The sequence below is a fragment of the Nyctibius grandis genome, chromosome 7 (assembly GCF_013368605.1).
Source record: "Nyctibius grandis isolate bNycGra1 chromosome 7, bNycGra1.pri, whole genome shotgun sequence".
Lineage (NCBI taxonomy): Eukaryota > Metazoa > Chordata > Aves > Nyctibiiformes > Nyctibiidae > Nyctibius > Nyctibius grandis.
This window is the reverse complement of record NC_090664.1, coordinates 35,117,063-35,138,867: the sequence shown is the minus strand read 5'-3', so window position 1 is coordinate 35,138,867 and position 21,805 is coordinate 35,117,063. Positions and strand designations below refer to the sequence as shown.

At 41.4% G+C, this 21,805-nt stretch overlaps 2 protein-coding genes across 6 annotated transcripts in view; one reads left to right on the top strand and one right to left on the bottom strand.

The window, feature by feature from the left end:
* Positions 1-12,982, top strand: part of NMT2 (N-myristoyltransferase 2) — a 28,825-nt gene extending 15,843 nt beyond the window's left edge. Inside the window, exons 7-12 of one of the 2 annotated variants that reach the window (XM_068405104.1) lie at positions 548-718; positions 1,867-1,975; positions 6,364-6,534; positions 9,204-9,371; positions 12,001-12,138; positions 12,321-12,982. In XM_068405104.1, coding sequence (XP_068261205.1) covers positions 548-718; positions 1,867-1,975; positions 6,364-6,534; positions 9,204-9,371; positions 12,001-12,138; positions 12,321-12,341 — 778 coding nt within the window. In that variant the 3' untranslated portion in view covers positions 12,342-12,982. The remainder of the gene's footprint in view (positions 1-547; positions 719-1,866; positions 1,976-6,363; positions 6,535-9,203; positions 9,372-12,000; positions 12,139-12,320) is intronic. The other variant, XM_068405105.1, reaches the window with a different exon arrangement.
* Positions 12,983-16,928: 3,946 nt separating this feature from the next.
* On the bottom strand, positions 16,929-20,490 carry RPP38 (ribonuclease P/MRP subunit p38). Of its 4 annotated transcripts, none has more exons than XM_068405238.1 (4): positions 20,395-20,473; positions 19,973-20,137; positions 18,805-19,051; positions 16,929-17,982 (listed from the first exon to the last, which is right to left on the bottom strand). In XM_068405238.1, exon 4 carries the CDS (start codon positions 17,949-17,951, stop codon positions 17,100-17,102), a length of 852 nt encoding a protein of 283 aa, XP_068261339.1. In that variant the 5' UTR covers positions 17,952-17,982; positions 18,805-19,051; positions 19,973-20,137; positions 20,395-20,473; the 3' UTR covers positions 16,929-17,099. The 4 variants fall into 4 exon arrangements, with proteins under 4 accessions (XP_068261339.1, XP_068261340.1, XP_068261338.1 ...); XM_068405239.1 differs by having other exon boundaries at positions 18,805-19,047; XM_068405237.1 differs by lacking the exon at positions 18,805-19,051.
* Positions 20,491-21,805: the final 1,315 nt, after the last annotated feature.

Below are 21,805 nucleotides of genomic sequence, written 5' to 3'. Positions count from 1 at the left end.
AAGAATCCTGGGTAAGTAGCAGAGACTTTATTTTTTTTACTCTTCTTAAAATTTTCTTTTTCCCCAAAAAAAGCCTGTCAGCTCCTTACAATGAAGACCAGTAATACATATTTAAGGAATTTTCTTATTGATGAATGATACAGATAATGACATAGAATTTTTTGACCCTACTGGAAAGTACTTAAAAGATAGTCAGTCAGCTGGAATTCCTTGGCCAGGTCTTCATACACTGACAATGATAAAGTATTATGATACTACGTAGCATGTGCTTGGATGCCACTCTGCATATTAAGGGAATTGGTTAAGGCTCAATAGAGCTCTGAAAAAGGAGTGTTGCAAACACCTTAGACATAGCTTGCGTATTGCACAATTTGCCATTGCAGTCACAATATCATAGATTGGTGTTTGTTGCAGATGTGCTTTGTCACAGGGCAGTTTATTTTTACCTCAAATTCTTCTGTCGCAACATGGAAAACTATAGTTATGCAAATGAAAATATGCAGTGTGCAACTCTTTTTAACTTTTCCACTATTTAATGTCCTTTTAGTGTGAAGAAAATGGTAGAAATCAATTTTCTGTGTGTCCATAAGAAACTGAGATCTAAACGAGTAGCACCTGTACTCATTCGGGAAATAACCAGAAGAGTAAACCTGGAAGGAATTTTTCAGGCTGTTTACACTGCTGGAGTGGTACTCCCCAAGCCTGTGGCCACTTGCAGGTAACCTAGGTGATGTTCATAATAATATCGGTTCCTATAGCAGTCATGTTAAAGAACATTTTATGTAATTGTCTAGAAACAATAAAAGCATAAAATTCAAAGAAATTAAATGTGGCCTTGACTAACCCGAAGGCCTGAGTGTTTGTTGTGGTGGGGTTTTTTGATTTTTTTCTTTTTTTTTTTCCCCCCCTTCCCTCCCAGTGCCTTGGATAAAACAGTTTCTCAGACTAAAATCTAATTTTGGGTTTGTTTATCGTACCTTAAATAGACTAATAGATGTTTCTGTTGACCTTCTGGTGGAAGCTATGCTAGCAATGACAACATTGTATACCTGTGTTTTTCAAGTGGCCTGTTTTCCTGCTGGAACACTTCCCTGTTGACCTGTTTGCTTGCCAAAGATGGCAGAGCATTTCTGGGAATTGTATGATTTGCTTTTTTGAAATACTTTCATCTTTCCTGGAAAAAGGACTTGATCTTCGTTTGATAAAGATGGGAAAAATATCATGTGAGAAGAGTTGTATGTAATAAACTGTAATTTCATTTGCTTGGAATGGATTTTATTTCTACTGGAAAAAGTTCAGTTCCAGCAGTATTAGTTCAGCTGTCGATCCTTCTGGAGGACAGGGTACTTTTTGATTTGAAATTGTGTGTGTACTTATCAACACCAAAGATCCTGTAAGTTTGTTTAACGAAGGATGGAAAAAAAAAAAAGAGCCATGCTGTGTTAGAGTAACCAGGGATGTTGTGTTGCACAATCATCTCCTAGGAAGAGGAGATCTCCTTCAACAAACTGCTTAGACGTGAGTAGAGGGTACTGTCTGTACAAGAAAACAAATGTTACCATGTAAATGTGGTGAGATTGTCAGGACTATGTCAAGTACTAAGATGTTTAGCCCTGTGATTACTCATTCTGTAATAAAAAGCATTTGCTTAGATTCAAAATATAGTGATAGCAGGCCTGTTTAAAAGCTGTTGCTTGGATATAGCTTTTCCTTAGCTTTTGTTGCTCAAGTTTCTTACAGACATGGTACAGGCTTGCTTCGAAACAAATTTGGAGAGAAGGAGCAATGCAAGAAAGTAGGGAAATGGGTGCAAGTAAAGTTGACACTTAAAATACTATTTAATCTTCTTATTAATTTTATTTCCAGGTATTGGCATCGATCACTGAATCCCAGAAAATTGGTGGAGGTGAAATTTTCACATTTGAGTAGAAACATGACTCTACAAAGAACAATGAAGCTCTACAGACTTCCTGATGTAAGCAGTATGATTTCTAGAGAATCCCCACAGTTACTGTGAGGCCCAAAATAACCTTCCATCTGTCTCTGACAGCACAGGGTTTTGTGTGGAAAGGCAGTGCATGCAGGACATTAAAAAAAAAAATCTCTTGTTGATGAAAAAGACCTTAAGTGCTATACTAAACAGAAGAGACTATTGCTGGAAATGTATGGAGAAAATATAAATTTTGACCTAAAAGCCTTAAACAAACAAAGAAAAACCAAAAACATTGACTTCATAAACATGTGGGATTGAGTTGAAGATGTGTAAGACTATTCTCCGTATGATTAATCTGATAAAAGATTACTGGAACAGAAAATTAACAGTTCGTGTCTTAAAATTCTCAGAGAAGTCCATCAGAAAGTTGGCTGAGTACAGTGGGATTGTTGATTACACTTTAATTCACAGCTTTTTCTGTTCTGTCAGAGAATGTTGTTCTTCTGCAATGAGCAGGCTCAGCAAAAGCCACCTCAGTATGTTGTGTACTGTTTATTTGCATGGTCTAGCAAGAAAAAAAAAAAGTGTTCTGGCATAGCTAAGTTAGTTAAAAATATTTTTTCTCATGTTTGCAGCTAATAGTTAGGCTGGCAAAAATCCTTAGGATGCATTTCCATGACAGGGCAAGTCACTGTAAGTAGTCTGAGATGTACTATTAAAAAATTTTATTGCTGTAATTAATAGCCTGTAGAAGCTAGTCTAAGCTTTATGATTGAAAGCAATTTATTTTCTTGTAAAAGCTACCTTTTTATTTGGAGGGATTGCAGAATATCCTTTACCTATGCCATATCAGTAAACCTTTTTTTTTTTTATTTAAACAAACCCTCCCTTTTGGTTAAAAAAAAAACAACCAAACTTTTTTCCTTACTTGTAGTACTTTGTAATGATTTAGCTGACTTTGGAGAATTGTGTCTGTTGGTTTTATTTAGCTTGATGCTGCAGGCTCTCTTACTACTTACATATCTGAGTAATACACTAAGCATTCCTCGCTATAAAGCACATGCTGTGGCTTGATCTGAACTCCTGCTGCTGTCAGAGAAACTCGCTTCCTGTGCTGCCTGCATGCTATCTGTGCCCGCACATGAAGGTTCTCCCTTGCGCGCAGGGCAGCAGTTTTCAGAGCTTAAGAATTAATAACCAAATTAATTAGCTTTTAATCTTGAAGAGCTAAATATAGTTTCCATCAAATCTTGAAGATGTTTTTAATAGTCTAAAAAAGTGCAGTAGACAATTTCAAATGTAGGTTTTGGTGGCAACTCTAGTACTGTTTCTCATGGAAACAATACAGGAAAAGAATAGTTCAAAGAATAAGGATCTTGCAGTACAAAAAATATAACTACAGAAGATCATTAGAAACAACAGCAGTTGTACCCTGATCATCTTCCTTCATCATAAAACGCAGATTTCAACAGAAAGATAAATTATGGAAAACAAAGAATACATCATATCTCATTCATAAAATATAGCTAAGGTAAACATACTGTACAGAGATATGCAAATAGAAAATAGGTGCTTTGAAAATAAACTTTTAGAACTAAGTGATGTAGGAGTCCACATGCCTCAGCTGTTTATTTATTTTTAGATTGGACTTGGGAGCCTCTCCCATGGAAAATAAAGATTTAATCTTCATACTAATGTTTTCTCTTTAGGTCTTGTGCTTTGGGGTTTTTTTGGAGTTTTTTACCTAAGAAAGGGTTTAAGTGCTGTTGAGGATCTTTACCCTCAGTTTCAGGCTGTTACCATAAACAGTACGACAGTACACAAATTTGTTCAATCAGGCCACACTGTCCTGTCCCTCAGCACCAAACACTGGTTTTTTGCATTTTAACCTCTTTTTTTTAGAGTTCTTGGACTATCATTGCCACTGGGAGCTCTTCTCCCTTTAAGACGAATTAATCATTCCTAATCACTTGAACAGTCTGAATTAAAAAGGTTTTCAAAAATAATAAATACCACTTTTGCTGAAGGCTGTGTTTGTGCATATACCTATAGATATAAAAAAATAAAGTTTTTTTTCTAAGTGTTTAATCCCTTGAGCAAAAAGTTTTCTGAAAGAGGTAACTTTTGGCTGTGTTTAGAACAAGGACAGGAGCATGTTTGTCTCTGTATGTCTTTTTCTGACCGATTGAGATCCTGAGCCAGGATACCCACATGAATATATGCGCAGAGCAGCTTGATGTGGAGCAGAGAAACAAATTTTAGCCCAGTTCTGTATAGTTTCCCTCACTTCTGGGACTGCAAATAATCATTTACTGGTGGCCATTCTGAGCGTTGCTGGGGGATAAAGATGTTCCAGCCCAGCTGCTTTTCCTCCCATCCTTCTCCAGTGTGTGGCTGTAGAAGAGGCACAAAGGCTTGGAGGGAGCTGAAATTAACCTTTCATATTGGGACCTAGACAGGCTGGAGAGTTGGGCGGGGAGAAATTTAATGAAATATAACAAGGGCAAGTGTAGAGTCCTGCATCTGGGCAAGAACAACCCCACGTATGAGTACAAGTTGGGGACAGACCTGTTGGAGAGCAGCATAGGAGAAAGGGACCTGGGGGTCGTAGTGGACAGCAGGATGACCATGAGCCAGCAATGTGCCCTTGTGGCCAAGAAGGCCAATGGCATCCTGGGGTGGATTAGAAGGGGTGTGGTTAGCAGGTCAAGAGAGGTTCTCCTCCCCCTCTACTCTGCCCTGGTGAGGTCACGTCTGGAATATTGTGTCCAGTTCTGGGCCCCTCAGTTCAAGAAGGACAGGGAACTGCTAGAGAGAGTCCAGCGCAGAGCCTCTCCCTTATGAGGAGAGGCTGAGGGAGCTGGGTCTCTTTAGCTTAGAGAAGAGGAGACTGAGGGGTGACCTCATTAATGTTTATAAATATGTAAAGGGCAAGTGTCATGAGGATGGAGCCAGACTCTTCTCAGTGACATCCCTTGACAGGACAAAGGGCAATGGGTGCAAGCTGGAACACAGGAGGTTCCACATAAATATGAGGAAAAACTTCTTTACGGTGAGGGTGACCGAACACTGGAACAGGCTGCCCAGAGAGGTTGTGGAGTCTCCTTCTCTGGAGACATTCAAAACCCGCCTGGACGCGTTCCTGTGTGATATGGTCTAGGCAATCCTGCTCCGGCAGGGGGATTGGACTAGATGATCTTTCGAGGTCCCTTCCAATCCCTAACATTCTGTGATTCTGTGAAGTTATGAATGAAATGCAGCATAGGAAGCGTCATGTTGATGAGTCAGGTGAATACCCTTATGGATTCAGGGCATTTAAAAATCTAGATTATGTGCTGTTGTGGAGGCAAACCATAGTCCAGGCTGCTCAGGAAAGCAGGAAGACTAAAATGTAATACACAGGCCAGAGCTGTGGCAAAACGTGCCTTGATTTTTCATCTGGCTGCTGACTCCCAGAGTATGTGAATAAATGCCTCCCCCAGAATAATGGTTTTTGAGCATAATCAGCTATACTAATTTCAGGCTCCCAGTAATCAAGTCTCTACCTGGCTGCTCTTGTAATTGGCTTTGCTATGATTAATGTGATACGGGCCCAAGTATGTAGCTCAGACAGATGAAGCAGGATAAATGAGCTCTGAAGAGAACAAGCCTTAGCCTTCCTAAAAGGAGATATTCAGGAAAGCTAACAAAAGCTGGGGAGAAAACTTCAATCACCTTTGCTTGTTTAAACATTAATTGCATAGTACTGGAAAGCAATTTTTTCCTCTTCTGATGTTTAAAGTCAAATAAATAACTTGCTTTGTTAAAATACTCTAGGTTTTTAATTTCAGGCAGCTGTAGGTTACGAGAAGCTTTCTTGTTAACAGAACAGCAGTTGTGCCTGTACGGAAAGTTTAGTTTGCAAGTGTTAAGAAGAGGTGGAATTTTTTGTTAAATAATTTCTAATTAAACTTTATCAGCTGACTTTGGTTTATAGCTTGACTGTAATTTTCATAAGTTTGAATCACAAGTGTTCTTGCCTTCAGATTAACTTCTGATATGCAAGTTTCTTTATGTTTTGTTTCTGTGTCTGGGCCCTACGTAGTTTAGAAGATAAGAAATAAAGACTGACCTAAAGAAAAAGAAGTACAAAATGCGTGAAGTCTAGGCTTTTGGGAATGGTATCTCTTTCTCTGGAGAAATGAAGTTGTTTCAGTAATGAAATATAAAGATTGAAGTGCCCCAGACTGTCTCAATAATTAGAAGAGAGGGAATTATGATTGAAAGCCGTTTGTAAAATAGCATAACGGATTAGGTGGTTAGGGTAAAGTAGGCTAATAATGAACGCATTATAGCAAGTGCAGTGACTCTGCAACCTACTTTCAGCTTTTGCTGTGTATGCAGTTTGCCTTTCACCATCTTAACATGTATTTTTCTTTTGTTACAATAAGGCCACAAAGACTTCAGGTTTGAGACCAATGGAACAAAAAGATACAAAAGCAGTACAAGAATTAATCAATACTTACTTGAAACAGTTTAATCTTGCACCTGTAATGGATGAAGAAGAGGTAGCCCACTGGTTCCTGCCTCGGGATCATATTATTGACACTTATGTAGTAGAGGTAAAACATGCCCTAACTACTTCATAAATGTGTATGTGAATGCCACTTACAGAAGTTCATATCAGCATCAAGTTTTTGAAATGTGGACGGTATGAAAAATGTGTGCTACAAGTAGAATTTGATGTCATGATTCCAAGCTTTGTTCTTTCTATTGCGTTCTGTTAATGAGAAAATGCTTGGTTGTGATAAACTGCAGTGCTCTTACAACAGGATATTTTAAAGAAGAATTTTGAAATCTCAAAACATCACTATCTTGAAAATATTACAGCAAAGAACCTTACATATCTTAAAAACAACCCTTCCATCTGCATTCCTTCATTTTTTTCCGTAGAGATAGGACATGATAATAAGCAGTGGTCTTCAAATCTCCTTTCTAGAAAAAAGGAAAAATGACACAATGACTGAGATAAGGATTTGGTTTGAATTCAGTGTCGTTCTCTTAGGTTTCTAAGTTTCTGACATACACCAGTTCAAAATCCTTTGTTTTTAAAACCAGTTTTAGGGACACCTGCTTTGGGAATCATGTTTTTTGATGGGCTGCTTCAGTAAAATATATTTTTTCCAGTAAAAGAGTGTATGTGTATATTTGTGTATGAATTTGTATATATGTGTGTGTATATATATATACATGACTATGCATAATTATATGTAAAATAGAGAAGTAAAAGTTAACATCCCTTGGTGCTGTCATGAGTTGCTGTCAGCTAGGGGTTCAATTATCTTGAAAACTATAATCTTTGTCCACTAACAAGATAGAGAGCATTATCTGTTCCTACTACTTACTCTTCCCTCCCCACCCTGTTACCCCTACCCTCCAACCTGTTGGTCACAACGCTTCTTGCAAAATAAGCAGTGCAGGAATAGATTAGCATTTGGATTGGAAATCTCCCGAGGCATGGTTGGAATAGCTGCGGTAAAGCTAGTGGAGAAAGATACACTCTTTCCTTTGAGTCCCTGCTAAATCATTTGTAGACATCATATTTAGATAGGGTATTACTTTGTTTAAAGTGATAAGCTTATTTGAAAATGATCAGCACCAACATCCTTAAACCTACCAGCTCCTCACAGAAGTTGCAGGTTGTGAAACTCAGTGTTCCCACACTGCAGCCTGACTTTGTGTAGGAGTCTCAGCTGAGTTCAGAAACTTAGTGCTGCTGGTGATGAGAGGTGCTGCTCATCTGTTGTCGTTGTCCAAACTTAGCTTTCTACTTACTTTGCAGTGGGTCTAGTGCTCATTGGACTCTTCCATGGTCTAATTTAATTTATTGTCCCTCCTTTTTTCTCCACCCCCCCTTCTTCCCCTGACCCCGGGTTGGTTTTTGGCTTTGTTGATGAGTTGGAGCACACTGAAGAGTCCACAAGCACCAGGATCAGCATGAGTCTGCCGTTGACAGTGCCATTTTAACTGAACAGCAGAGTCTTCACTTGCTTGTTTTACACTGTCTCTTGAACTAGTTTTTCACTATACAAAATATAGGTTTGTTAGTGCTTAAAATCTTTTTAAGACCTGTGTGACCTGGAGAAGTTAGTGTCAGATTTGTAAGTAATCTTCGTAATGTGGAGAGCTAAAACCTTAAAATACTCTCTGTAATTCCTGAATTAGTATTTTCATCATCCTTACTGCATTTAGTGAGTGACTTCATAACTTTTCTGTTATTTGTTGTTAGTTTATCTCTACTACAGAACCTGTACCTGCTCATAAGACAATAGCTTTTTTGTATGTGATGGGTTCAACTCTCTTACTTTTTACTGTAGAATAGTATCAATTTAAGGATCCCTGTGAGGTCCTTCATTGAGCTCAAAATAGTTGGCACCAGTCACTCAAAAATAAAGCAAACAAGCAAGAACAGGCTTTTGTGTGTCTCCTTTCCCTTATCTTCCTGGAGATATCAGGAGACGCAGTCGGAAAAATCTGGGTAGTTTTTTTGTGCTCAGCATGTCATCATAACCCATGTAATAATTACTTCCTATTTCCTACTGATCTGTACTCTTGAAGATGGTTAAACTTCATTAGGTGCGTGAAATATTAAGAAAGTTTATGTAGGATACTTTAGATTTCCGTATAAGTACCTTTTTTGATGACTACTGGTCTTATAGAATTTCAATGTGATTTAGCACTGTTGTCTAGCAAATGGATTGTGCTTGTTGATTAATAATCACTAGAGCTGATTTGAATATGCTTTGTATACCAGCACAGTATATTTTTTTTCTGTCTTTGGAAAGTTGCGAAAATTATTCCTCAGTGTGAACTTTGTCAGATTTTTAAAATATTCTTTTAAAAATAAGTTCAATTGGCAAAAAATTTCTATACTTTTTTTGGAAGTGTGCTTTGTTAGCTTTGTTTATAGCAGGCTAAGCTTGGGAAACAAATTGAAATGCTTTAGCAATTGGTTGACAAAATGTTATTGGTGTAATAGACTAGAAAAATGTAAAAGTTTATTTCCTTTCCTGAAGTGACCATTTCAGGCTGCAGTCTCGCTTTGATGTATACATACATCCTTGGCAAGAATTCAGTTTCTTCAGATCTTAGCTAAGATTACCTGTTACACCACAATACTTATGGTGTGCAAAACTGCTGCATTTATTGCTTTCTGTAGAACTGCCGTGTTAGCCTAACCAATAACTGAGTGGTTACTTCTTATTAATTGACTTTTTTTTTTTTTTGGTAGGGCTCAAATGGTGTTTTAACAGACTTCCTGAGTTTCTACACATTACCTTCAACAGTGATGCACCATCCTGTTCATAAAAGCCTCAAAGCTGCCTATTCCTTTTACAATATTCATACAGAGACTCCCCTCTTGGACTTAATGAATGATGCACTCATTATAGCTAAATTGGTAAGTTGTGGGGTTTATTTTTTACTGCTACTTTCACAAAAGTATTCTTAGGAGTGGTAGCAAGGTATGACCTGGCAGCAATTTATCCATGCCATTGCATTCTGTTTTCTTTTACTGCCTACAGCTCAAAGTGCAGTTGATGAGACATATACAACATATATATAAAAATATAAAACACTATGTTTATTTTTCCTTTTTACTTTGATTGATGCTAGGGAATGACAAGTGCGTGAAGATCAAGTGTTTGCAATAGCTTGAACTGTGTAAACGTCCCAGAGCATGCTGATGACCATATTCGCTAAGTACCAGAAGTATGGAAAGTATCACTAAATTAGTTTCCCTTGGAGATGAGTTAATAAGTTCTATTAAATACATTGTGTTTGTTTGAACTATTTTTTATTTCTACAAGATGTAAAAGTTTATTTGTGCAAGCTTTATAATTTTATGTAGTTACTAATTGCTGCCTGTAAAGCTCTGTAGGTGATGTCATGTTGTAGCTTTTAAGCGCACCTTCACGCATGGAATTACACTGTTAGATGGTCTAGTTCAATGGAAGGGAAGAGACTCTAAGTGACGTTTTTAAACTTAAGAACTGTAAGAGTTTAGTGCTGTCTGATGAAAAGCTAACGCTCAGCCCTTAATCAGGGTTTCATGGGAGTGCGGTGCAAACACCAATGGCAATGTAGCCTGTGTTATGGAGCTGTGCAGATGGTGCACATCCCAGCACTCTGAATGAATTCTCAGAGACCTGTTTAGCTGTGGCAATTCACAGCACTGCACAGGCTTTGTCTGGTCCATGGTATCCATTCTAGCAACCATTCTCTACATGCTGCAGAGCATAGGCATGTTTTGTGCTCCTCATGCTTGAAGCTTGTTCCTCCCAGCTGAAGTGTTGCTGCCGCACTGCTTGTGGTATTACACCTACTCGATGAATGCTCAATGCCAGCAAATGCGAGCTGTGCTCCAGCCGACCATGTTCGGAGCCATCTGCACTGCATGTGGCACAGGGATTTCTGTGTCGATCCTGCATGAAGCCCATGATGGTCTGCAAAGACTGTATCTTTTCAGACTTCAGGCTGCATGAAAACAGCCACATAGTCTTCAACTTGTCTGTCTTAGCCGTGTTCGTGCAGCACTGCAGCTGAGCTGTTATCTATGACGTGAACTGCTTGCTGAGGACTGTTGACCTATAAGCAGTACTGAGTTGAGTAACTGTTCAGCAAGGAAAACTCCTGGATTGTCATGGGGAATATAGAACCCCATTATTCAGGCTCCAGAATAATACTAAAGGAAGTGCAGAGACAGACTTTGAAAGGTATTAAGATACATGAAGATACAGGAAGGTGGCTAGTATAATTTTCAGAAGGGCTAAAAATAATAGTACTACTTAGTCTTAAAAGTCAAAGTGGAAGAAGGAATAAATGTTGGTTTCCATTTGAAGGGAGCTGAGTGGCTGGCCGCTCACTAGGCCACGGATGGAATGGGTGAGGAAGCAGTTAGGTGGTCTAACCGCAAGGCTTTGCACCTTCCCCGTCTACATTTCTCTCTGAATGTGACGTGTGATTCTTTTATTTTAAATGGATCATCATATAGTTAGAATACTGGGATTTAGACACCTGTGGATTTCCAGAGTACCTGCTGGGCCTGTCTGCATCATTAGCTGTGTAATTCCATTTGCAGATCTGGCACTTGGACTTGTGCCAGATGAGGAAAGGTGAGGCAAGGGAAGAGAAATGATAAATGCACTCCTATTCACAGCTTTTTGTCTACAAATGTACTGGATCTGGCTGGGATGGAGCTAACTTTCTTCCTAGCAGCCCATATGGTGCTGCACTTTGTGACTAAAATAGGGCTGATAACACACTGGTGTTTTGGCCGCTTCCTGGAAAGAAAGGTGTCAGCATGCAGAATCGTTGTTTGGGCAGATAAATGCCCTAACCAGGAGCAGCCCTCCTTCCTCCTCCTTTCCTTCAGCCTTTATGGTGGAGCACAACATCATATGGTGCAGAATATCCCTTTCGTCAGTTGGGGTTAGCTGTCCTGGCTGTTCTGAGCAGAATGGCTCTTTGAGTGGTGAATTTGGGAGGCTGATGAAAAGAGAAGTTGGTAGAGGGTGCATGACTAGGGGAGGGGGAGTAACATGTGAAAGATTGGTGTTCTAAAGACAGTGGCATTTCAGAAAAAGACCAAATCACAGAACTATAATGTTTATCACTAACAGAATGATAAATGGCTGAAAAACACCAGAAGCTGTATTTGTGCGGCTTTAGCTGGAACAGGCCATGTGTGTCAAAACACTGTATGTGACTGTAAAAAATGCATATCTATAAGGACAAAATAATGGATAATGCTTTAGGGACTCTTCAGACCTTTACCCCTGAAAGCGGCTTTAAAATTCCTACCCATTCGGAGATAATCTTCAAGCGAAAGTGTGCCTTTATGTCGCTTTTTATTGGGAAAATTTCTTTGTGTGTGTACCTAATTAAAAGGCAACATTTATTCCCTTGTCTTTTTTTTCCACTTAATTAGCCCAGTCTCTTGGGTATTGTATGCCACTGTGTAAAGTATCATTTGTGTGTCATTTGAAACTTTAAAAAGTAAAATTTAAAAAATGTTTTGCTATTGCCAGAAAGGATTTGATGTGTTCAATGCACTAGACTTAATGGAAAACAAAACATTCCTGGAAAAACTCAAGTTTGGGATTGGAGATGGAAATTTGCAGTATTATTTGTACAACTGGAGGTGTCCTGGAATGGAATCCGAAAAGGTAAGGGAGAAAAAAAGCTTCTGAATTCTGTTATGTATAATGGTACATTAATCTACGCTGGCCAAAATGGGCAGAAGTTTTAAAATTACTTTTTTAAGATCCATAATTGAGGTGCAGAAAACTAATGTTTAGATTTATTGCCATACTCAAACTAAAATACTATATTTTTCTTCTTCCTTTAGGTTGGTCTTGTATTACAATGAGGACATTTATGTTTCTAGAACTCTGAGGTCATGGTTTGAGTTAATTTGATCTCCATAACTCTTGGAACGGTATTGTTCAAGAGGAGTAAAAAAGCACAACGTCAGTGATAACCGAAATAGTCCATTAAACCTGAACAATGAAGACATCCATATGTGACCAAATTTATGCATTTTCAGATAGATCAGAAGGTCCATGAAACTCTCTTTTTGTCCATGAAAAGAATAAAAGCACATTCATTTAAGTTTCAAAGCTTAGCTTGCACCTTGATGAGAAGAAGGTATTTTTTTTCCTCTCTGTAGAAAAGACTGTTTTGTACAAACTGAACTTCAGTGGTGGATTAGGGTACAAAAATATTTGCTATTATGTGGATGAACTGCTGCATTTCTATTTATTAAGTGGTGGTGTATGTTTGTCAGTGTAACAGAATGAAGGATAGAAACTTGAGTATCTTTGCTTATTTACTTCACGTGGATATCATCATTTGGGAGAAGATCATGAAGTACGATATGTTTGTAGCTCTATGAAAGTCATGGATGTTTTTGTAACTGGAGCAGTATGACAATGTACTGGTTTAACTAGTGCATTTGTTTCTCTATAAGCAACGCTGCCAAATCAATAAAAATACAGATTTGTACTTTGATCTTCAATAGATCAGTGGATTGATTTAACAGTATCGCACTGTTCAGTGCAGGTGTTATCTGTGTTGCCGGAATGATAATACATTACTGTACTTAATTTACAGTTGTGGCACAAAACCTTAGTTTTTCCTCAGCAGAATAACATCAGCCTGTGTGTAAAACTAAGAATTTTAGTAGCGCTATCAGGATATTTATAGTTCGAATGTTTTCAACGCTTCTGCAAAATTGCACATATTCCTTTGTCTACTTTGATTTCCTATGAAGTCTGTAATTCTAATGAAAAGTACCTTGTGTAAATACGTATTCATAAATTATTCCTGGTAGTGTTTTTATCCTGACTTTGGAACAAGAAGTTTTGCTGTCGATGTGGCTGGTAAGCAGAAGAGAAATGCTTTCCCTTCAGTCCTTGGAAGTCTCTGTACTGCACTTCCTGAAACGTAGGAGGGCTGATCTTTGGTGTTGGGGGGAGCTGTTTTTCATTCCCTCATGAATGCGCGGCAACCAGAGTGGCTTCTGAAGCACTTCATATGCATTCCAGCATAGCGTCATAGCTAGATATGATAGCAGTTCTTTTCAGCTCACAGATGCTGCAGTAACATGAGCACTGAGAAAATCTGCAGTAAGAAACTGTTCTAGCTGAAAGTGCCAAATTGTGGAGTGAAGCCTCTGTGCTGTGAGCATCTTTTGAATGTGACTTGAATATCTCATGAAATGCAAATGTCTAAACTTTCCTTTTAAACATGCCTGTACTTCTGAGAGCAGATTTTGCTGAAAGTTGAATTCTGTACCTGAGAACATCAATTTAGATGAAGATAAATTTGTCTGTTCTTCATAACTGCTAGCCCTACCCACCTCCTTATAGCAGTGGGGTTTTTCTTTCTTCTTGCTCCTTTTCCAATGCGTGAATGGTTTGTGGTTTGGTTTCTTGTTGAATTGTGGTGAGAGGATTCTGCCCTAGAGACAAGTGATAAATACTTTCCTTTATTGCATTACAGCTCTGTGATTAAAGCATTCAACCTCCTTCAAACAAAGGAAGGGATTGAACGTGGTTTGTCTGACCCCTGGGTGTGCACCAGCTCGGGACTTCATGAATTTAAAAGGGCTTCAAAGGAGATCTTTCAGCCATCTAATGGTGCAGTTGGGCTTTACAACTTTGGCCACCCTGATACCTGTCTGCTAGCAGCAGTCATAACAGATGGTGCAGAGGGAGCTTGGACTCCCTGCGTGAGGCCTGAGCAGAATTAAGTGCCTGAAAATGTAATCGATGGTAGCGGTATCTGAGGTAACAAGAAGGATCTAATCTCAACTCTATTGAAGACTTAAGTTCTTAACTGCCAAAAGGCAGGAAGGTGTCTTCCTGGCTGGGCATTCCCATTGGAGCCCGCTGGGATGAGGGAAGTTCACCAAGGGGCTTGGCGCGTTCTGCTTCGGCTCTGAAGGCAGAGCCTTGGCAATCCTCTCTCAGCTGCTGCCTAACATGAGGTGGGACAGCAGAGCATAGCTCTGTCCTCGTGGCTAAGGTACTCCCTTGCTCAGAAATGATCCCAGCCCAGCTCTCCCTAATCCAGATGGGTGGTCTTGAATGCCAGGTGAAAGATATGCTCATGTTCTCTGCCTTCCCTCACCTCAAAAAAATGCAAGTGGAGGAAATAGTAGGCAGACATCTTCTTTTCTCTCTTCTCTGACATCAGAAGGCAAATCCTCCTCAGTACTATTGTTTGGAAAAGAGTTGAGGCCCCAGTGGGACCAAATATGTCCAGGTAGAAGACTTGAACCTGGGTTTCCTGCAGCCTGGCTTTCTGCCCTGATCGTTGGGAATTGCACATGAAGGAAGGAGTGTGGCCACTCTTGTGCTGTCTTCTGGGAAAACAGTGCCGTTTGCTTCTGAATCTGAGGGGTAAACTGCTCTGTCTCATTTTCTGGCTCATGCTGTTTGTTAACTGAGGGGAAGGAGGGCAGAGTTGTGCTCCTGTAGAAGCTGTGCAGTGCTGTAGCTGAGAGAGAAACTTACCGGGCCAGAGAGCAGGAAGGAAGCAAGCATCTGAGCCTGTGTGTTGGGGCAGCTCCTGGAGAGTTCTGTTCGTGAATCTGTGTGTGTAACAGATCCCTAACAACAGCTGTGTAATTTAACACTGTCTCTTCTGTCCCTGCTGAGTGCTCAGACCTTTTGGCTAGCTGTGCTCTTCACCTCAAGTGCTTCGCTGAAGTATTGCAGCATGAAGAGGACGTGAATCTTGAATGTGTCCCAGCCTGCACCCACGCAATAGGACAGTTGCTCAGGAGGTGGAAATTGTGGCAACTCACTCTGGCTTCCTAAGCAGGTACTTACGAAAAGTTATTACCCACGTGGGTGCCACTGTCAGCAGCTCAATAGGAGAGGCTCTTCTGGTTCCAAAGTTTAACCTGTCTGTGCGTTAGGTTTGCTATGAACAGCTACCAGGTGAGGCTTCTCGAAACCTAACAGATGGTTTCACAGACTGGCAAACTTAAGGCTTGCTCCACCACCTTTCCCACCAGTCTTTTGAAACATCTCCAATTTCTTTCCCCGAGTAACTTCCTATCGGCAGAGGGGACTCAAATCCCTGAAGAGAGCTGTAGACCTGGGCAGGCAGCAGGGTGCTTGAAAGACGATTGCTGCGCTGATGTTCTTTACCAAAGTTAATTCTCATGCTCTGTTTAAAGGCTGAGATTTAACTGTTACAGTTAGCCAGCAAGGGAATTAAATACTCTAACGCTAGCATGCCTTCAAAGTTTTATGCATCCAAAAAGCCAAAACAAAGGACAAGTATGAAGGACTATGAAGCAAGGCAAAAAGCCTCTTCTTGCCACCCTCAGTCAGGGAGGGCAAAAATTTTGGCATTAAATGTCTTAGTTTTGTTTAAACTTCAGGGAGCATCACAACTACAGAATCATTGCTACTGTCTTGTCTCCCTTCGTAGTTGGTATCACGAACTAGTCACTTCTAAATAAATCCAAAATACAGATTAGCTGTCTCATGGCACCGCAAATCTGGATTAGCAAATCTCTGAAAGCTACATGTGAATTTCATCTTTGAGGAACAACAAAGTAACTCAGTTGAGGTATTTTACACTTTCTTCTACAGTACCATACTGGCGTTTGCTTAAAATACAGAGTGCCAAGTAAATTCCTAGGCTGTTGATTTTGATTGTCTGAATTGCAGCACTATTCCCTTCCCTTCCTACAACACAGCTGTCTCATTAGATATGTCTCATTTGTATGTCTCATTAGGTTCGTAGTCCTGACTAAAACTAAAGGAAATGCAAAACTTATCTGGTATGTTTTCAGTCCTGTAGTGGCATAGCTGTCATCTACATACAACAGTATATGACTTATCTCAGTTCCCTGAGAAATAACTTTAGACTCCATTTAGCGATCAAATTGAGTTTAGGTTAGTTTACATTTTCTCACGGGATGTGTGTTAATAGTTTGCATACGGAAGTCTTTTTTTCAAAATGCAGCAGTAGTAATTTGGTTTTGTTCTGTATTTGAAAATAAAGTTTTTCCTTCAGGATATTGGACACCAGGTTTTCAGACGGAAGCCAAGTCTGCGTACATTCCTGCCCAAAACAAGTTTATTGTTCAGCAGCGCAAACTATGAAAGTTCAAAAGGGAAGTCTACCTGTGCTGTTACAGCTGTTTACTTGAAACAAGCATTGAACCAGCTTTAAAAGAGTTATACTGGCATGAACCTTTGTTTAAATAAACTTTCACTTTTGGTATGCATTTGTTTGAGTAATAATACTTAAGTCGGTTTTGCTTGAAGCGTGTTCATCTGTATAAAAAGACAAAGTTTGTTTAATGCTTTGCATTAATTCCAACGATGTACTTATGTCTTAAATTACTTTGGCATATTCATTACCAATTTTAATTCTGTGATCTCCAACTGCAAATGAAATATTCACCCCCAAGTAAAGACTCGCACTCAAGTTTGAGCAATATTCTTTATTAAAGCAGAAAGTACCTCAACTGAATCAATGTAAAGTTCACCTTGTATTCAAGTGCTTTACACTGTAAAGCCTAACAAATAGTTCAGTTAGAGCTGTACTCCATGCTGCATTAAAAAAATCGGTTTACTACGAAGAACCAAACTAAAATCAGTTATGCTGAAAAAGCTTTTTTCTTTTTGCGAGGTGGTTTCTTTATCTTATTTGGATTTGGAACAAGTTTCTTGATTTTCAAAGGCTGCAAAATTACATTTGAAAGATCGAGCTGATTGCTTTCCTTATGCTTCCGCTTCTGGCTTGTGAGCTCATCCCCCAGCGCCTCTGCAAGCTGCTCAGGTTCCTGATTTTCTGGAGAAGTTGTATGTGCATAAGCCACTGATTCTTCAGTTCTGTACTGAAACCATGGCACTTCCAAAGCTGGTATCTTTGGAATTATTGCTTCTATTGCTTCAGTAAATTTATCGGACTGCTTTTTAAAGCCTAGTGCTAAAATCGATGTTAAGCCAAGAAGTGGTGCAACTGTTTCACTGAGACGGGGAACCTGGCCTGCTGGCGTGGCTCGACTTGCACTCAGCTGAATAAGATGCGATGTGATCATGGCAGGTTTTGCAGACTTGCACACCAGCAAGAGACGTAGTTCATTTTTTTCCAGTGCTTTTGTAACCTCATTAACTCCAATAGCAAGCTGTCTTCTGATACCTATGTCAGTCCATCCTGGTTTTGGTCGATGGCCTTCCGTTTCCTCTTCTTTAGGGAGGTCATTGGTACTAGTATCACACTTTCTTTCCATTTGTTTTTTTGTAAGGGACCGTTTTTTCTTTCTTGGAGTCTCAATCTTTTTAAGTCCAACATGTTTAATCCTTTCTTCTAAAGTCTGTAGTATAAAATGCATATCTTCTCCATCTATGGTTTTCCACTGAAAAACAAAGGGGTTATCTAGACACGTTTTTACAGTGATTTTCTTTGCTTTACGAAGCGTTGCTGTCCCTCGCTGAATTACAGACATCCTGAGGGTCTTCTGTGTTTGGCCACCCTAGCTGTGAAGGGAAGAAAGAGGTAAACATTAGTTCAAATACTGTAATGTTTGCTGTGGACATCATTACCAGAAGCTTCTCTTCGGAATGCAGAAGAGAAACATCACACCTCAAAGTGATAATGGCAACTATCACCCTCCTCACATTAGCTCAGTGCTGACCCTTAACACATCTTCCACAAGGCACAGGCTGTGCTGCTCTTATGTTTTGTTTTTTTTTTTAATAAATAAAAAAACGCAGCGGACTGGACAGCAAGGCAACATCAGTGACAAGAGACCCTTCTGAAGCTGACAAAAGCAGCTGGAAGTATTAAAGATTTTTAAAAAAACAAAACCAAAAAAAAACCCCCAAAATCAACCCACAAAACCCCAGAACCACAAGCTGAAGGACCACTCAATTTTCACTGTTGCGTAGCTGCATTGTAGCAGTATTATGACCTTAAAAATAAACAAACAAAACCAGAATCACAACATGAAACAAGCTCACAGTTCCTGAATTTAGTTGGGATTTTTAAAACTTCAATTTGCCTTTTCACTCTTTATGTCTTGTGTTTGTCTGCATTTAGAAGGTATGATGGAAATCTGCAGACTGTATTAATTTATGCTTTTAGTGAAGGAAGGCAATCTGCTACAGCCCTCCAGAAAGTTCAGTTTTCTCTTGTGTCACCTAGACCATGCCTTTAGGGATGAGAAAAATGAAACGGGAGCAGAGAAAGGATCATTGTTCTAGTTCTGATTGATCTAGTCCAGAGCTGAGTGAAGACATAAGGCAGGCCTGATTACAGGCCCTGTAAGTCCCCATACTCCTGCTTGGGTTTCTACTCACCATCTCCTTGCTAAAGTAGTAATACCTTCACTGTTGCACGGCCAATTGCACGGCCAAGCTTACAGGATAACAGCAGCTCAGGTTTCAAATCAGGAGAAATATGACGTGACTCTCTCCTGGGTTTCCTAGTTACCCAAGTAGGCATATGGATACCATTTATGTACATCTCTTGGGCGGCAGCCTTTAGATATTCACAAAACAGCATTTTGCTAGTCGTACTGGTTCTCTGTGTACTGGTAGTAACTACCTTGACATAAAAAAAAAAAAAAAAAAAAAGACAAACCCCATCTTCACTGAAATTCCCCCAACAGTATGTACTGCCATAAAGCAACATCTATCTGGAGGGATTTTCCCTCCGTTAAACTCTCGTCGAGGAGCCAGCAGGGGAAATGCACCGAACAGAGTTGTATCAATGCAACACAAACTGTGAAGCTGTTATCCACAATGAGAGTCAGAAACACAGCAGTAGTTTTCAGAGAACAGTAAAATAGAGTAAGTATTTAAAAATAGAACAAAGCCCTGTGTCCCTCTCCCAGTACTCTCAGAAGAACCTATGAAATGCCCTGCAGGGCCACCCAGGCGATGGTCCATCCAACCCAGTTGTCTGCCTCCAACACCAGGAACTGGAGAAGCTGTTTGGGGAGGGCAGGGCCATCCTGCTGCCTTCTGTCATCCATTCCCCTCTGCTCCCCAAGCACCCAGAATGGTTGCATCAGCAATGTAAGATGCAAGATCTGCCAACTTGTTTTATTAGTCCTTTATGGAGCTATTGTCCATGCAGTTATCATCTAATCCACTTTGCTTACCATCACAGTGGCACCAACCAGGAAGTGGAAACAACTGAAGAATGGAAATGACCACTAGAAATCTTACATGTGGGTAAGTTAGAAATGGAAGTTTATGATAGGTTTTAAAAAAAAAAAAAAAAAAAAGAGCTGTGGGTTATCGTTTTTAAAAGCTTTCCTTTAGGGATGCTCTGATCACCTTTTACAGGGGACATCAAGCAAAGCCAGCAACAGACTTGTATGTGAGGAAGGAGCAAAACATGAGAGATTTCACAGTTGAAAGACTACATTTTTCTTTTCAAAATGTGCACTACTGAGGAAAACAAGCACGCAAGAATGGAAATAAAGCAACGAGGCAAAAGAAACAAACACTGAGCTCCCACCTTGCACCGCGGTCACGACGGCCCCGCTTCCTGCGGAAGGGACACACGGGACACGCCGCCCGCGTTCACCCCCGCCGGACGCCCCTCTCCAAACCGCTCCGCGGACGCCTGCAGCCGGCTCCCGACACGGGCAGGCGGGTTGGAACGCGGCTCCAGCAGAACGCGCTGCAAACGCACCGGCGGGTCCCTGAGGCAGGGGGGCCGCACCGCCTCCCGCGGCCCCGCCACCTCCCCGCCTGGCTGCAGGAACCGCCTCCCCGGGGCCGCAGGGCCCTACCCGCCCGCCTGCCCGCGGAGCAGCTGGAGGCCGGGCCGGGCCCAGACTGCCGCGGAAGCGGGCCGGCCCCCCAGCCCCGCCGCAGGGGAGCAGCAGGACCCGGGCCGCAACCGCCCCGCTCCCGCCAGCAGCGAGCGAGCCCTACCTCCGCCGCGGCCTCCACGCGCCGCCTCGGTCCCCGCACACACGCCGTCGGTCGCAGCACACTGGCGGCCAGCGCGGCCGCGCTCCGCCCCTCAGCGCTCCCCTCGCCCCGCCTCTGCGCCGGCACACCGGGCCCTCCCCGCCGCCCCGGGCCGCCCGCCGCCGCCTGGCGGGACGTGTCCGGAGCGGGCCGAGGAGGAAGAGCGCGGGAGCGGGCCGGAGGAAGAGGGAGGAGAGGAGGGGGCGCGTAGCTCGGCTGGCTGGGAAGAGAAATGCCCGCTAGTGCGGGCTGTGGGTGCGGGGCGGAGCCACCGACACCCGAGCCCTGTCTGGGGCGGCTCGGCGGGCCGGGGAGGCCGCCCGCGCCCCGCGGGAGGCCGCCCGCTGCCGGGGTGCCTGCGCTGCGGTCAGCGCCGGGTAGGGCAGTAGCGCGTTGCCGTCTGATGAAAGGCAGCATCAAACCGCCGGTGCTGGGAGCCTGCGCGCGGCGGGTCTCGCCGCAGGTTTAGCGCTGGCGTTTCCTCATTTTGAATGCTGCTTTATAGATGATAGTGGATTTGTCGTACATCATCCGATGAAACCATGGCCAAGTCAACAGGTCCTTCATAGGGACTTCACAGCAATAGGGGCGTCTCTCGCTGCCTTTTAACATACGACAGATTGTGCACATACATCGTATTCTGTAACTAACAATAAGATGACAGGTAAGAACTGGTTACGTTCAGTGTTTCCCACAACCTGCCGTGAGCCGTTAACAAATCCTTACAAACACGTTCAGTTTCTGTATTCACCTTAGTGCACAACATGGCTGCGTGCAGCCTCTTGTACCTGAAAAGAGCAGAGCTTCCCCAGCGACAGTAACAGCAACATCACTTCATGGCTTTGGAGACAAGAGTTGATGGAGTTGGTTTCAAATTTTTTTAAAATCTCCTTTTATTTACTGAAATTTACTTGGTTTTATTCCTTGTTAAGTCCTGGCTTAATTTAACCTGGACTTGAGGGGAAACACTCTTTGTACATGGGTTTATGGAAGTTAGTGGATTTAAAAATGCTGAATCATATAGTATTGTGATTAAACCATGCTCAAGGAATGATGAATGTAAATGTATAGAGGCGTGAATATAAATCATTTATGAATTGATATCATAGATAAGCAGGGATGGATTTTTTTTTCCTTTAATGGTTACAGTTGCAGGCTAGTTATCAACTCATTTAATATTCATTTTTTATTCTGTATTTAGTAGAGCAAAGAAAAAAAACCAGTATTCTCAAGGTATTTTGTGTGTGTAACTGCTCGTGTGGTATCCCTGGGGTGACCTGCATGTTTTTCAGAGTTGCAGCTGGAAGGTGTGAGGTCCCAGGCAGGGCTGGGCATGGGCAGGGGCAGGGGCAGGGGCTGCAGCAGAGGGAAC

Bases quoted from the DNA above. Each gene is read 5' to 3' on its own strand.
- RPP38 (XM_068405236.1), bottom strand. From the start codon at position 17,951: ATGTCTGTAATTCAGCGAGGGACAGCAACGCTTCGTAAAGCAAAGAAA.